Source organism: Eleutherodactylus coqui, chromosome 3, assembly GCF_035609145.1.
Source record: "Eleutherodactylus coqui strain aEleCoq1 chromosome 3, aEleCoq1.hap1, whole genome shotgun sequence".
NCBI lineage: Eukaryota > Metazoa > Chordata > Amphibia > Anura > Eleutherodactylidae > Eleutherodactylus > Eleutherodactylus coqui.
The window spans coordinates 38,190,876-38,205,949 of NC_089839.1; the positions used below are offsets into that span (position 1 = coordinate 38,190,876).

The window sequence follows — 15,074 nt, forward strand, 5'->3', positions numbered from 1 at the left end:
TTTTGGTGTCATTAGATTTGTTACATCCTCACCACCATCGTAAAATCATAAAATGTGAGTTTGATATATTGAGTGACCCGTCAGGCCAGGCCAAAGTTCCTATGTTCAGTCTAGTGGTGCAGTTGTGCTTCAGCCAACAGCACCGCTAGGGAGAGTCAAGCCAACAGCGCGGCTAGGGAGAGTCAAGCCAACAGCGCGGCTAGGGAGAGTCAAGCCAATAGCGCGGCTAGGGAGAGTCAAGCCAACAGTGCCACTAGGGACAGTCAAGCGTTGCTAGTAGACCTTCATATCAAGTGCTTACCAGTTTGACTGTTGCCATGTCCCCAATATGTGGACGGAGAACAGTTCAAGTTGAATCCTCGGCTCGACAGTTCTTAAAACATTTACAACCGTTTTTCCAAACATATTATGTTTACATAGTGAACATCGCATCAACCTAGTAAAAGGTAACACGGGAAAAAATAGACTAAGTGAGGGTGGTTTCACATCTGTGTTGGAACTTCTGGCCGGAGGTTCAGCCACAGTCCGGCACAAAATACCAGAAGTAAAAGCACTGCATGCAGAGCTTTTTCTTCTGGCTAAAAGCCGGGCAACTGAGCACAAAGTGAACAGACCCCATTATCATCAATGGGGTCTATTCAACGCTACTCAGTTCCGTCCTGAGACTGAGCAATTCGGCCGTCTAAGGGTTCTCTCACACGAGCATATGCATTTTTACATTTTCTCACCAGCGTCGTAAAATCGTGTGAAATTACGTTTTTCACCAGGGTAATTAGCGTTTTCTCGGCCGTTCACACGACTGTTGAGCGTGGTTTTTAGCGAAAAAATACGTTGCACCCCAGGAAAACCCTCGCTCGGCTTTATTCTTCTGAATGACTTCTAATGCCTACATAGAGGCACCTGCAAGCTTTTCGCAGCCTTCCCCTCCCTTTTTTCCCATTCCCATAGGAGTCCATGGGATCCGCCGGCGTATATTGGCTAAAACATAGTTCCAGAACTATCTTTTTGCCCAACGTATATGCATTGGCACGTATTTTAGTCGCGTATGTTCAATTTTTTCACGGTTCGCTGTTTTTATGCGCCGTATATTCGCCCGTGTGAACGGATGCATTGGAAACCAATGCCACAGATGGTTGTGTATATTGGTTGCCTGTAAAAATGCGCCATTTATGCGTTCATGTGAAAGAGCCGTAAGATTGTTTGCACCTGTGATGCAAATGTAACAGCGCACGCTCGCCATGATGTAGGATTCCATCCTACTTGCACACACATTCATGTCACCACGCTGATGGCAAGCATGAAAAGCAGGGTAACATAGACGCTAATGGCTAAGCATGGTCCATGTGGTTCATGTTTATTAAAGCAGGTCAATTAGTCAATTTTGGATTTTACGATTGTCCTTGGTTCCCTGGACTTGTGTGTGATTTTCGGTCTAGATGTTTATTATTCATTTTGGCCATCCACTGTATATGTATTATTATTCAGTTTCGTGATTGCCCAATTTACTTATTCAACAGAGATGACTATTTAACTGGGGTGTCGGGGTCTGTCTTTGCCAGTTTTGTCCCTCATGGTCTTTGTGTTCTCTTGTTATGTTTTAGTTCAAAAAGATTTTATTAGGACATTCAATACAATGACACAGGGGCAGGGAGCTTTAGAGGGCTTCACATGAACTCCGATACAATTTATAATATGAGCATCTACTCCCTCCGCCCCATTCTTGCATAATTAGAGAGGTAAGTCATACTGTCCTAGATTTTGTGTTTACCAAAACTTAACTAAGCACACATTTGTAATAAGACAGAACAAAATAACAGACAGGAGGAAAAGAAAGACAAGACAGAGAAGAGAAAACAAAAAGAGTGGGGGGGGGGGGGGGGATGGGCCAGACGACTGCGCTAATTTTGCACGTCGACCATGTCCGTAGGGTGTAATGGCGGTGGGGAGTCTCGGAGGGCATGCTACCCACGTCATAACATAGCGGGATAACGGCTCAGCCTCAGGCTTCGACCACGCACATCTCTAGACCCTAAGTTTCAGGTGGAAAAGGAGGAGGACTGATAAAGTGTCTATGAAAGCAACGATCCCTGTGCCACCTACTCCGCGGCCCCAGGGGTGGCTTTGAATTCCAGCCAGGGCCGCCAAAGCGCATAGTAGCTCTCAGGGTTCATGTCCTCGTCCGCACTCATCTCCTCGTATCTAGCCAGCTCATTGATGGCTTCAAGCCAGTGACCTCTAGAGGGAAAGGCATCGGACCGCTAGAACCTTGGAATGGTCTGTCTAACTGCCTGTACAAAAAAGTGCAGCAGGCCTTTCTTCATCTTGGGTATAGAACCCAGGAACATGGACAGCACAGCCACTTCAAGGGTGAGTTGCACGTCTCCGCCACTTAGCTTGTTGAAGAGACTTGATACATCTTTCCACAAAGAAGCTATCGGCGGGCAACCCCACCAAATATGAGACATACTTCCCAATGCGTTTGTCTTATGTTTTAATGTATAAGGGTTGTTTATGATTTTGTACTTGATAACCTTTGGTTAAAAGCCTAAGGTAGGTGGCCATTCAGCACTGGAGGAAGTTGCTATTAAAGGAACTCTTCATCCAGCTGGGCCTTGGCTCCTCTGTCTAACGCATCAAGATTCCCCTTTTGTTGCATATCCACTTGCTGTATGGAGGCGCTCATCAGTCCATAGGCTGCTCACTCATAAGCTTACCACCCTGCCGTGCAGCTGCACAACAAATCCAGGTACCTTTACTCCTTCATCTCTACTGTTCTCAAACTGTTCAGCCCCTCTGCACTATGGAGCGCTATTTTCTTTTCAGGTATGGTTATCGGAGCCATGATGGTACTGACGGATCTATTTTCAAACAGAACACAGAGAATCCTGATGGATCCAATCGACATATAATGTGTTGATCAAGTCCACATCGATGTACGGTCTTTTTATTTTCACTGCAGGCTATACGATTCTTGCCATTAAAAGAGATCAAAAACCTGAAAGGAACAGAACTGATGCCAGTATGTGAAGAGCTGAAGACATTGTGGAACTCACCAGGTTCAAGACTTGCAGTAAAACAGAATGATTCACTTTTTACAGAATCAATTTTTTGCTTATCGCCTGCGGTTTTCTTCTCTTATATTACACCGAGGATATGAGATTTTATTTGATAAAGTACGTTGTCTGCTGTGTCTCAGGAATACATGTACATCTAGTGAGAAAAGTCTGGTCGAAGGAATAAAATACAGCAGGTAACAGGCGGCCAGACCTAGACGGAACTTTCCAGAACAGAAAAACTTGTTACTGTATCAGGCAGATCCATGTGATGTTTATATGCAAAACAGGACCTGGCCATCACAAGTCATTTCTAGGTGCTATATAATTGCCTCTGCTATGTAAACATGAATACGCAGCGACTGGATTAACCTTACAGATGCCTAAAACTAAATACATTGATTAACTTTTTTTTAATTCATTATTTAGCTATCCCCTCCCCCCTCAGTATACATAAGTGAGCTAGTGTTACCTTAGTTACTCCTGAAGTCCTCCTCCTCAGGTGGGTCTTCTGCCCTCAATTCAAACCAGCTCAGATTTACTTGGGTTTATGTATTCTCAAATTAGTCAATTTTGCAGTCAACATAATCCCTGTGATGATATTAAATGGGAGTGCATCACACAAGCCACCCACATCACAGTTACTGATGAGGATCACACAGTTCCTGTCACACAGTAATAATAGAGGTGATCACAGCTCATCCTCCTGATTGTATACTAATGGTTTGTAAGTTATTTAGATAAATGGCAGTGTCCTTCTTGCAGCAGAGATGGTGCAGGCTGTAGCTGAACATACAATGGGATTGATAGCACAGAGAAGTGAAAGTAGGGAGAAATCTCAGCATCAAGCTGCTGCCTAATAAGCATCAGACAGGAGGCTGCACTGCATAGAAGTGACTAATATACGGTCACTGGGACAGTTGTCCACTTATACAGTATGCCCTACAGTCATCCCATGTAAAACTAGCTTTCTTATTTCACAGACTACTTAATCCAGAAACAGCGCCACTCTTGTACATTGGCTATGTTTGATATTGCAATTTTTCCGAATTTACTTCAATGGGGCTGAGTTGCAATTCCAAAAAACAGTCCTTAAAAAAGAAAAGAGACTAATTGTTCTAGTATCATACAACCCCAAGGGTAATTCATTGAAGCAAATATGTCATCAGAAAATGACCTATTGTTGAAATCTACTTTATGTTAATTTTTAGAGATGAGCGAACGTACTCGGATAGGCACTACTCGTCCGAGTAATGTGCCTTATCCGAGTACCTCCCCGCTCGTGCTCAAAGATTCGGGACGCGCTGCGGAGCGGGGAGCTGCAGGGGAGAGCGGGGAGGAACGGAGGGGAGATCTTTCTCTCCTTCTCTCCCGGCCGCTCTGCCTCGCTCCCCGCTGCGACTCACCTGTCAGCAGCGGAGCGCCCCGAATCTTTCAGCACGAGTACAGCGGTACTCGGATAAGGCACATTACTCGGACGAGTAGTGCCTATCCGAGTACGTTCGCTCATCTCTACTAATTTTCTTTTTCCTTTCACTCTATATATTTGTAGAAAAATCCTAACATCTTGCAGATTCCACCCTGGCCACTAGGCTTAATAATAGTATGGCACTTTCTATTCTGTACAGCAGCCCCATGGACCACAGAAACAATAGAGAGAAAGGGACCGACTTCTAGGGGAAGTGTTGTGGGCATTCTCTGTGGTGAGGTCATTGTGCATAGAGGGGGAGGAGGTAGGCTGTAGATATCACCTCTTATGAATGGTAGATCCTGTGTTATCCATATATAGGTGTCACCTGTCATTGCAATCGCGCCTGTGATGATTAGAGGACTACAGCAAAGTGATGTCTACAGAACAGAAAATGCCTGTTCATTATTAGGGTACATAGTCTTATACGTTGTCCAGTATGGCTGCACCCAAAAAAAACTTTTAATATGAAAAATTAGGAAAACAATAAAACAGAATTACATCACAATTGATGTATAGGTTAAACATAAAGCATACCTGTGGTTTCAAGAGATTTACTAGAATAAGCTGTCGAGTGTGTACATGAATAACAGTTTCCGATAATTATATGACTTATATCCTGCATTTTTCTTCTCTGTAAGATTTCTCAGTTATACCTCTAGGGTGGGTTTAGACTACTGTTCTGATGCACACACAAAGAAGGGATCCTGTTCTCCTATTTCTCTGTATCACAGCTTCAGATGAAACAGCAGCAAAAAGAACATTATACAGCAGTACTGAGCAGTGTAGCTGTGAATTTAGCACTGGGATTAGATAGTAAACACTTACTAGAAGTAGGGTGTGCCAGTCTCTTTCAGTTGCTACATAGCCATCTCTCCTCTTTCTCTATAGACTTCTATGGCTAGCAATTGTAAACAGTTTTCTCAGTGAAGTTGAAAATATGTATTATTACAAGTCCGTCTCTGATAATAAATTTTAGCAATGAATGGAGCGATCTGTGAAGGAGAGGAGTGTGCTTAGTGGAGAAATTGTATTTTTTCTATAATAAAATATATTGTTCAAATAGTCAAATTGGTAAGAAATTTAAAAGACGGTTACACTTTAAGGCTGGATTCAGACAAATGTATATCGGCTTGGTTTTGCACACCGAGCCGATATACGGTGTCCTCATCTGCGGGGGGGGGGGGAGGGATGGAAAAGCCAGGAGCAGGAACTGAGCTCCCGCCCCCTCTCTGCCTCCCGCCCCTCTGCACTATTTGCAATGGAAGGGGGTGGGGCTAAATTACGAGAATTAGCCCCACCCCCGTCCCGACTCTCCTCATTGCAAATAGTGCAGAGGGGTGGAGAGGAGGCGGGAGCTCAGAGCACTGCTCCTGGCTCTTCCAGGCTCCCCCCCTGCAGAGAGAGACGACGTATATCGGCTGGCGTGAAAACCCAGCCGATATACGTTCGTCTGAATCCGCCTAAATGTTATTTATACCTTAGAAAACAAATAAATGTCAAAAAAAAGATCAGAATAAACTATGGAGTGTGTGAGAGAGCGTGTGTGGGGGAGCTCAGCCTTTGCATCATGAATACTTACAGCTACGGTCATGGCAAAGCTTGGCAACAATCTCTCTAGGGTCTGTAATGGTGGCCATATTGTTGGAAAGGAAGCAGGTATAATTAAAAAGGCCACGGAAACCTTTGTACATGAAAAAAAATCAATATACAGAAAAAAAATAAGCACATCGGATTTTTTTTTCAGTCTTCCTTTTCATGTTTTTAAAAAAACTCCTACTTTGTTTGCGGGCTCTAACTTTGTCTGGACAGAAGTTCCCAAGTACTGATTAGCTAGTCTCTCTCATGAATGCACACATGCTCAGCTCGCCCAGCCCTGTCTTCTTTTAGAGTCTGTGTAGCATAACTACACCCACTCAATACTGCACAGCTATCACTCTATTTCATGCCCTCTCTGAGTCGCTGCTGGTCAGAGCAGCAAATTCACCCAGATTGAATTACAGTCCTCTGTAATAGTAGTTTTCTCTGCTCTCTGTCTTCCCGATCTCCTCCACCATCCCCAGCACGGTCATACAGCCCTCTATAATAGCCCAGTGGAGAGGCAGTAAATGCACATTCACATCAGGGGAGCAGACTAGAGAAGATGGTATCAGTTTACTCTGACAGAATTTGCTATTATTTCAGTCCTCCAATGACTTTGAATGAATTTAAACATAGGAGAAAAAAAAAAAAGCAAAAAACTTTATGAAAACCAATTGCAAAGTGTCTTAAAATTTCCAAAAAAGACATTGATAAAAAAAAATGCAAAGGTGTACACAGCCTTTAAAACTAGCTGTACTCCCAAGTTAGCTGTTGGGTGAACGCTCACTTGGCCAACAGCCATCTCCTCCCATCTCGAATTTCCCCTTAAACATGCCTACTCAGGCAATATGAGTGTGCATGTTTACCACTAGAAGGAGTGGAAAAATCCACTATTCCCCCTAGAAAAAACAAATCCAACAAGCCTGTTTCCATATACATTAAAAATCAAGATCCACTGATATTTGATGTGATGACTATCTTCAGAACTCTGGAACTGGAAGCATCAGAATCACCACCGAACTCCAGGAGGCATCAGTATGTGGCTAGTTGCAGGCTGGTGTCAAGGGCAATTTGAGTGACTACAAAAAGTTCTATTACAGAACAGATTAGACGCGGGAAGATACAATATCCGAGATCAAGGTAACCCCGTACGATTGGTACAACGGTTTTGATATCTACATATAAAATCCTGAAAATACTTTAATGAAAAAGTACAAAGTAAATTTTATTTGTGATACATTTATTAAAAAAATGGACAAAAAAAAACAAACAAAAAACAAAAAAAGTTGTGCCCGTTGCCAGTTAGCTGATCTGCGTTAATGCTGCCAAGCTTTCCTCCACCTCGGACAATTTCTTGAGCATTTCATTCATCTTTGTTTCATTGAGTTCCAGGCACAAAAATTCAGCTTCCTAGAAGAGAAAAGAAAATACTAGTCAAAAAAACGAAACAGAAAATAGTAGTGGCGATAAATAGAAACAAGCGCAAAGTCCAATCACTACTTGTGTCTTAAAGGGGTATTCCCATTTCAACACTTCCTGGCTGAGATGAGAAATCCTCCGCCTGTTTTTTAGACCACCCCGACGGGTGTTACGAAAAACATCCAGATTGCGGCAGCTTCATGCTGCTTCCATAATTCATATTGAAGTGAATGGGAATTATAGAAACCGTGTAACGCTGCCATGCTCAAATGTTTTCGTAACACCAGACGAAGTGGTCAGGAAACCAGCCTGAGAGTTCCTCATCTCGACCAGAAAGTGCCGAGATGGGACAATTTAGGCTGCCTCTCCATGGGCGTCGCGGTATCCTGCTGGAGCCACCGCCCGGGAGCAGGAGCCTGCAGGTGGATCTCCGCGGTCAGCCTAATCTCACAGATAGGCTGACCACGGAGAATCGCGGCAAATCACAGAATGCTGTGATTTGCCGCCCGCGAGAGGAGAATCGCAATAATTCTCCGCTCATGGGGAACACAATTCAAACTCGCCTGTGGACAGGCAGCCCTGTCTCCTGAAGGCTTATCTACTTCGAGGGATTCTTTCACAGTCATTTCAATAAGCGCTCTATGTGTCTGCAATAAAAAAAAATAGTAACCTTTGTTTTACAATCTCTTACTAGATTTCTTCATCTATGAAATAGACATAGAAAAAAAAAGCTAGAATGACATGAAAAGATGAGAACGCTTTCAAAGTTTGTATTGCACCTTACAGATATTCGATGCGGGTGCTGTTGGTGACACTAGATGACATAAAACAACGTATCTCCGCTGCAGTGGAACCGATAACAATGGATATGCCGGGGTGCATCTGGGCAGAACTGGACTACTAACTTGGACATGTGCCGTGTCACCAACGGTGTCCACATGGAACATTTGTAACGTGCAATAAAAACTTGAAGAGTTGTTCTATCATTTTATAGGTCATTCTGGCTGTTGTGTATCAATTCATGTATGAAGAAATCTGTTTCACTTTTGCACCGTTCTTTTTCCATCACTATAGTGATGAATTGCCACCCTGCATAATAAAAAAGACATGTGACAGTGATCAGTAAATGACAGTCTATTGTCTCATGTGACAGTGATCCGTAAATGACAGTCTATTGTCTCATGTGACAGTGATCCGTAAATGACAGTCTATTGTCTCATGTGACAGTGATCAGTAAATGACAGTCTATTGTCTCATGTGACAGTGATCAGTAAATGACACAGTTCCCTTAAGAGGAGCCAAGATTAAGGAAACACTTATTTCCTGAAATAGAGCCACTCTTGGCCTATGTGTGATGTTGATGGTCAACTACACTCAAGTGAATAGGACCAACTCTAATAATAGACAGTCCTTAAATAAGAGTTTCTGGAATAAAGCAGCAATATGTTTCTATTCTCCAACCACATCAAGGCCCTTAAAAGGGGGGGGGGGGTTTCCTATATATTCCACTACATACACTCATCCTGGCTCCATGCACGTCTAGCACCACCTCTCCATTCAGCCCATTGGTTCTGTACACAAGTTGCAAGGTGAACATCACGGAACTTCAGACTGCTGCAGCCAATCACAGACTGCTGCAGCCAATCATAGCTTTCAGGGGTCGATAGCCGTGATGGCCCATAAAAAAGTTGACTCTGCAGCCTGTGAACAAAGTGCATGCAGTGTGAACGGAGAGGCGGCACTTGAAGTGCATGGAGTTGGGACGGGTGAGTGTAGGCTGTTTTATTGTTTTACCACATGGCCAGCATATTTAATAAAAAAACAAAAACAAAAAAAACCCTATAACTCAAACCCTTTAAGTGGCATCAAGTGCCATTTCAGAAAGGATTATAAAAACAAGTCTTCCAAACACAGCGCCACCCTTGTCCGTAGGGTTGTGACTGGTACTGCAGCTCCATTGAAGTGAATGGGAGCTAAGGAGCAATCCTAGACACAGCCCTACGGACAAGAGTTGCGCTATGCTTGGAAGAAAGCAGCCATGTTTTTTCTAAGGCCGGTGACACACCAGCATATTCCGGAAGTGTTTGTGTGTCCATACGTGTATCCTAGTCCGAATGCGAGTATCCTGACCCGAACTCTGAGCATTATAGGAATTTTTGTTTGGAGTTCGGGTCAGAGACCCATGGACAGGCCGCGACACGTCCGTAATGCAGATGCTTAAATACGGCCGTAATACGCTGGTGCTTCGCTGGCCTAAGAAACAAAAGGCCGGAAGTAGGAGGTGGTTTTTTTTGTCCAGATCCCCAGGTGGTTCATAGGAACTCTGTTCAGCAGCCAAGCACCGGAGGCATTTTGGAGGAAGGCAGGCAGAGGTTGCTGCGGCACATGACCCCAAGAAAGCGCAACCGAAAAGGGAAGAACTCTGGACAGAAGCTGAATTTTTGGATTTTATTTGGATTTGCCTTTTTACTGTAATCATTTCTTTAATTTCTGCTTTTACTTAAAGGCCACATCTATTCTACAGCATCGCCTGGGAACACGTGTAGAATACGTGCACACAACTCCATAGCTTCATTAAAAATTAACACTAACCAGTTTTTCTAACACGGTTAGATCCCTGGATCGCCATAAAACTGAGAATACAAACATTGTTATACCAAAAACTAATTTGCCGGCCATTATTTTGTATAAAATCCTCCTCAAACCCCTCAACAAACCCAACGTCTGCAGTCCATTAGATAGAATCAGATTCTGTCACTTCTTCATTGATTTCAATATGGAAAATCAGCTTGCTTATGACTTAAAACTGCTTCACAACGACTCTGTCCTTCCTGGTTGCTGCTGACCAGGTCATGTGACTGCTACATCCAATCACTGGTCACAGCAGTGACCTTCTATAGTCAGTGATTGGCTGCAAGCAGTCACATGACCTTGTAGGCAGCAAGCAGGTAGAACAGTTGTGGGAACTGTCCTACCTGTTTGTGGAGTGGCTGTGAAGCAATTTTAAAAAGTTGTGGGAAAACCCCTTTAAAAAGTGTCTCTGAATTGGGAATTGCAGGACTTTCGTCCCCTCCATAGGTGAAGGTCTCTGGAGCAAGACCACAGCAAATCAGGTACTTACTTCCTGTGACTGTGCTGTAAATGCCCAATGGGGCAATATCCATATAGCTAGAAGACTATAATGAGGAGTCATCTGCTTCGGTAAATTTGCTATGGGGGGTAATAAGTATAGAGAGGGGTGAGCCGCACCATATTCTTTGCACAGGTGTCCTCTGCACACTGTATCTGCCCCTGACTACTTGAGGGTACTAAAAAGGGTCGTCTGGCTTAGAGAACCCACTTTATTATGGCCGTTATGGGGCAGGTTTTCTGTATTGGAGTTTTCACAACGCTTCTGCCGTAAAGTTCACATGTGCTGCACATTTTCTGCGCACAAATCCGTGGCAGAAGATACGTGGCCGAACTACCCAGTGTGAACAGATCCTTCTTTGGTAACATTGTATCCACTTCGCAGTTACATTAAAGGCTGTGGATTTTGCGCCTCCAATTCTGCAGCGCTACATTTTAATGAAAGGCTTGTGACAAAAGGATATATAAAAGTAGTTGGTGAAAGGCAAAACTACCATAGCGTGGAAAAAAAGGATCCAATGTCATCTGCTTCAGATAATGAACTTAATATTTAACAGCCTGTAATCAGCGCCGGTGAAAGGCTCACTATGTAGGAGGGTTGTTTTCCACTGTTGGGTTGACATCACACTCGAGTGCAATATTTAGCATATTTTACCGTACGCCGCAGACATTGTGACATCTGCCTCTTAGACATTGAGAGTAATGTCAACAGGGGCCGTTATTTATGACCCGAACCGCTTACTTTGGGCTTAAAAAATGAAAAGCAGTGAAGCGAAAGCGAGTTCACACTCTACAACGTAATAGGGGTCATGGGCTGAACGACGGTGGTGGTCAACAACTATCTTGAGTTTTAAAGGGCAATGACTGAAATGTCAGCTTCGGAGCACAAAATACTCCTAGAACACAATACAGCCAGTGGAAGGGCCATTTATTAGAGGCCCGGCCCCCTCACGATTGGACAAGGTTTCTGTCAATCAGTTTCAGGGTGAATCCACATTAGAATGCCAAAATCCAGCGATCTGAGTGACTTCCAATGAGAGCTGGTCATCGGTGCTAGACTAGTCGGGGGCAGGGAGTTCACTGCCAGCCTTGTGGGGGGTTTTCATGCAATGGAATGGATAGTATACCAAGAATGGTGTGATCAAGGAAAACATCCAGCAAAAGGGGATCTTGTGGACGTAAACAACTCCTAGATGAAAGGGGTCAGAGGAGGAGGTCAAGAATGTTCTGATGAACAAGCCATGTACATTCAAGCTAACTGCAGTTGAATATAGTAGTGGTGCTCCAACTAATGAGTCTGAAAGCAAACCTGATCATTCCTTCCTTATAGCATAGACGGGCTATAACAGAAGACAACTGGCTCGAGTGCCATTGTAGCCCAAGAGAAACAGAAAGCAAGAGTTCATTGGGAAAAGGAGCACAAGGATTGGATCACTGAGCCAGGAAAGAACATCGCCTGGTCAGATGAATCCAGATTTCTGTTGCACCGTGAGGATAGGTGAGAATTTGGCACAAGCAGCATGAATCGATGAACCCTTCCTGTCAGCTGCTCAGAACATGTCAGCACTTTCATCTAATTTATAGCAAATGCAAGAAGCTTCCTGTCCGCAGGGGCCGATATTCCTGAAAATCAATTTCAACAACTAGTGGAATCTTGACCACAGCGATTTACTGCAGTTTTAAACATGCGGGCCGGCGAGGGATGTCTGGTGTCATGGGGCCGCCCGGCATTTCACTAGCTCTAAATTGTTGCGGCAGCTTCCTCTCCCACTATGCTGACTTGCGCTCTCCGATAAAAGCAGTAGCGGTGCAAGTCAGGACCTCGGGCAGCCCTGCATGAGCGCAGCGCAAAGAACAGAACCGGGACTTTCATTGTCCCGATGCAGGCGGCACGATGAGGTCATTTCACCACACAGCTTGCGCCAGCCCAGAAGAGCACTTAGTGCGTGGCCTGCTTAGACCAGTATAGATATTTGTTATTTGGGGGTAGTATTATAAAAGTGGGAGCACTGGGGGCGCCTGGACGCACTATTTCTGCTAATTTGGCACTTTTATTATAATGGAGACACTTGGGTCCACTATGACTTAACGGGACACCTGTTGGCACTAGGACTATTAACGGGACACCTGTTGGCACTAGGACTATTAACGGGACACCTGTTGGCACTAGGACTATTAACGGGACACCTGTTGGCACTAGGACTATTAACGGGACACCTGGTGGCACCATGACTATTAACGGGACACCTGTTGGCACTAGGACTATTAACGGGACACCTGTTGGCACTAGGACTATTAACGGGACACCTGGTGGCACAAGGACTATTAACAGGACACCTGTTGGCACTAGGACTATTAACAGGACACCTGGTGGCACAAGGACTATTAACGGGACACCTGGTGGCACAAGGACTATTAACGGGACACCTGTTGGCACTAGGACTATTAACGGGACACCTGTTGGCACTAGGACTATTAACGGGACACCTGTTGGCACAAGGACTATTAACGGGACACCTGTTGGCACTAGGACTATTAACGGGACACCTGGTGGCACAAGGACTATTAACGGGACACCAGGTGGCACCATGACTATTAACGGGACACCTGGTGGCACTATGACTATTAACGGGGCACTGGGTTGACACCTGATTAACTACATATAACGGTAAGAAAACGTGCAAAATGTGTTTAATAGGTTCATTAGTGTTTTTTTTTTAGAGGCTTGTACAAAGTGAGCTGCTAAAACTTATCTGCGGCACCGAAAGATTTTCTTAATTTTGATTTTGGGCCCTACGTACAACCAAGTTGTGCACTATGCTATTTTTCTGTATGAACCTCAAGAATGGGGTCAGAGTGACAATAGATACGTAGTACCTGCGTAATGCCAATCACCTCTGTAAAATTAACTTTCAGCCTCTAACATCTAAAAATGATAATGTGCTCCCTTAAAAAAGGGGTTGCCCCACTTTTAGCTGTTTTGCCGCAGGACGCAGACAGCTCTGTACATTTTACAGTGGCCCAGGTTGGTACTGCAGGATAAGTTCTGTTTAGTTCAATAAAGACTCAACCTGCAGTACCAACACTGACCACTGTGCAATGTACAGAGCTGTCTACTTCTTGCGGCGAAACAGCTAAAAATGGAATGTACCTTTAAGAAGACACAGCATAAAACTTCGGTTGTTTTTAATCTGAACTAACAGTAAGATCCAGCATCCTTTACCGCGTTACACAGTGAAACAAATGATATGCAACAAGCTACATGTACCACTGAAGCATAAAGAGTCCTGAAGCCATATTTGCAACAAAGCATATAGGACACGATTGTGTGAAATGCTGCGAAATGGAAAGTATTCTCTTCCAACAGGAGTTATTTGTTATGGTTACACAAATATTCCGGCGCACAAATGTTAAAAATAGAGTTTTAAAATAAATTTTCCCCGGAGAGCAAAAATAAATAAATTCAAATTAAAAAAGGGCAATAAATAATCTTATGAAAAACACATGAAAAAGAAACACAAATAAAAACAGTTTTCACTCAAAATTCGGAAAACAAAATCTACACTACTACCCTGTTTCCCTGAAAATAAGACATAGCATGATTTTTCAGGCTTTTTAAGGATGCTTGAAATATAAGCCCTACTCCAAAATTAAGCCCTGCTAACAGTTAATTAAAAAAGTCAATTTATATAGTGTCCAGGCAGCTATACATGTAAAAAAAGTTAAACCTTTTTGAACAAAAATTAATATAAGACACTGTCTTATCTTCAGGGAAGCACAGTAAAAAGATTTAAGGAAGCATTACTAGATCAGTTAGGGCGGCTTCACACGACCGTATGCGCAAAAACGTTCGCCGCGGTGCACTGTATTTGCACATGAACAAAGTTAAAGAAGGAGGTACATTAGCGCGTGTGTCTGCACATAGCGCTGTACTTTTTGCGCATGCAGGGCCAATTCACGCGCGACACACCCCTTCCACAGATGTGTTCGTTCTTTCACGGTTCTGCGGAGTGTTTCACGCATCCACTTGGGTATTTGCGCACCTCCTATAGGCTTTTATGGGGGCCTTTGCTGTGCAAGCCGCAGAAAGACAGAGCAGGTCCTACTTCTATACGCACGCAAAACGCGCTCATAAGTACGAAGCGATTAAAATGCAATGGGTTTTATTCTCTGTTTTGCATGTGCAAAAACCGCCTGCAATGGTGCAAAAAGGTGCGCAAAATACACCAAAATAGGACATGTTGAGTTCCGTTTCTTAAGCGCATAATACATACGTGTCAAAAGCGCAGCTCTGAAGGGCCCAATGCAAATCAATAGGGTTTCAGCACTGCATATTATGCAGCTAAAATACGTTCGTGAGGAGCCTTTAGCGCAACATTATGTACGGAAAATTTGAGCGAGCGGTACGCAGTGAATAGAACGCA

General features: G+C 43.8%; 1 protein-coding gene across 1 annotated transcript in view; it reads right to left on the minus strand.

Moving 5' to 3' along the window:
- Positions 1-7,308: 7,308 nt before the first annotated feature.
- The window catches only part of COMMD1 (copper metabolism domain containing 1), an 82,531-nt gene continuing 74,765 nt past the window's right edge, over positions 7,309-15,074 (minus strand). The window contains exon 3 of the mRNA XM_066594482.1: positions 7,309-7,512. Within this exon, the coding sequence (XP_066450579.1) occupies positions 7,405-7,512 (108 nt within the window). The 3' untranslated portion in view covers positions 7,309-7,404. The remainder of the gene's footprint in view (positions 7,513-15,074) is intronic.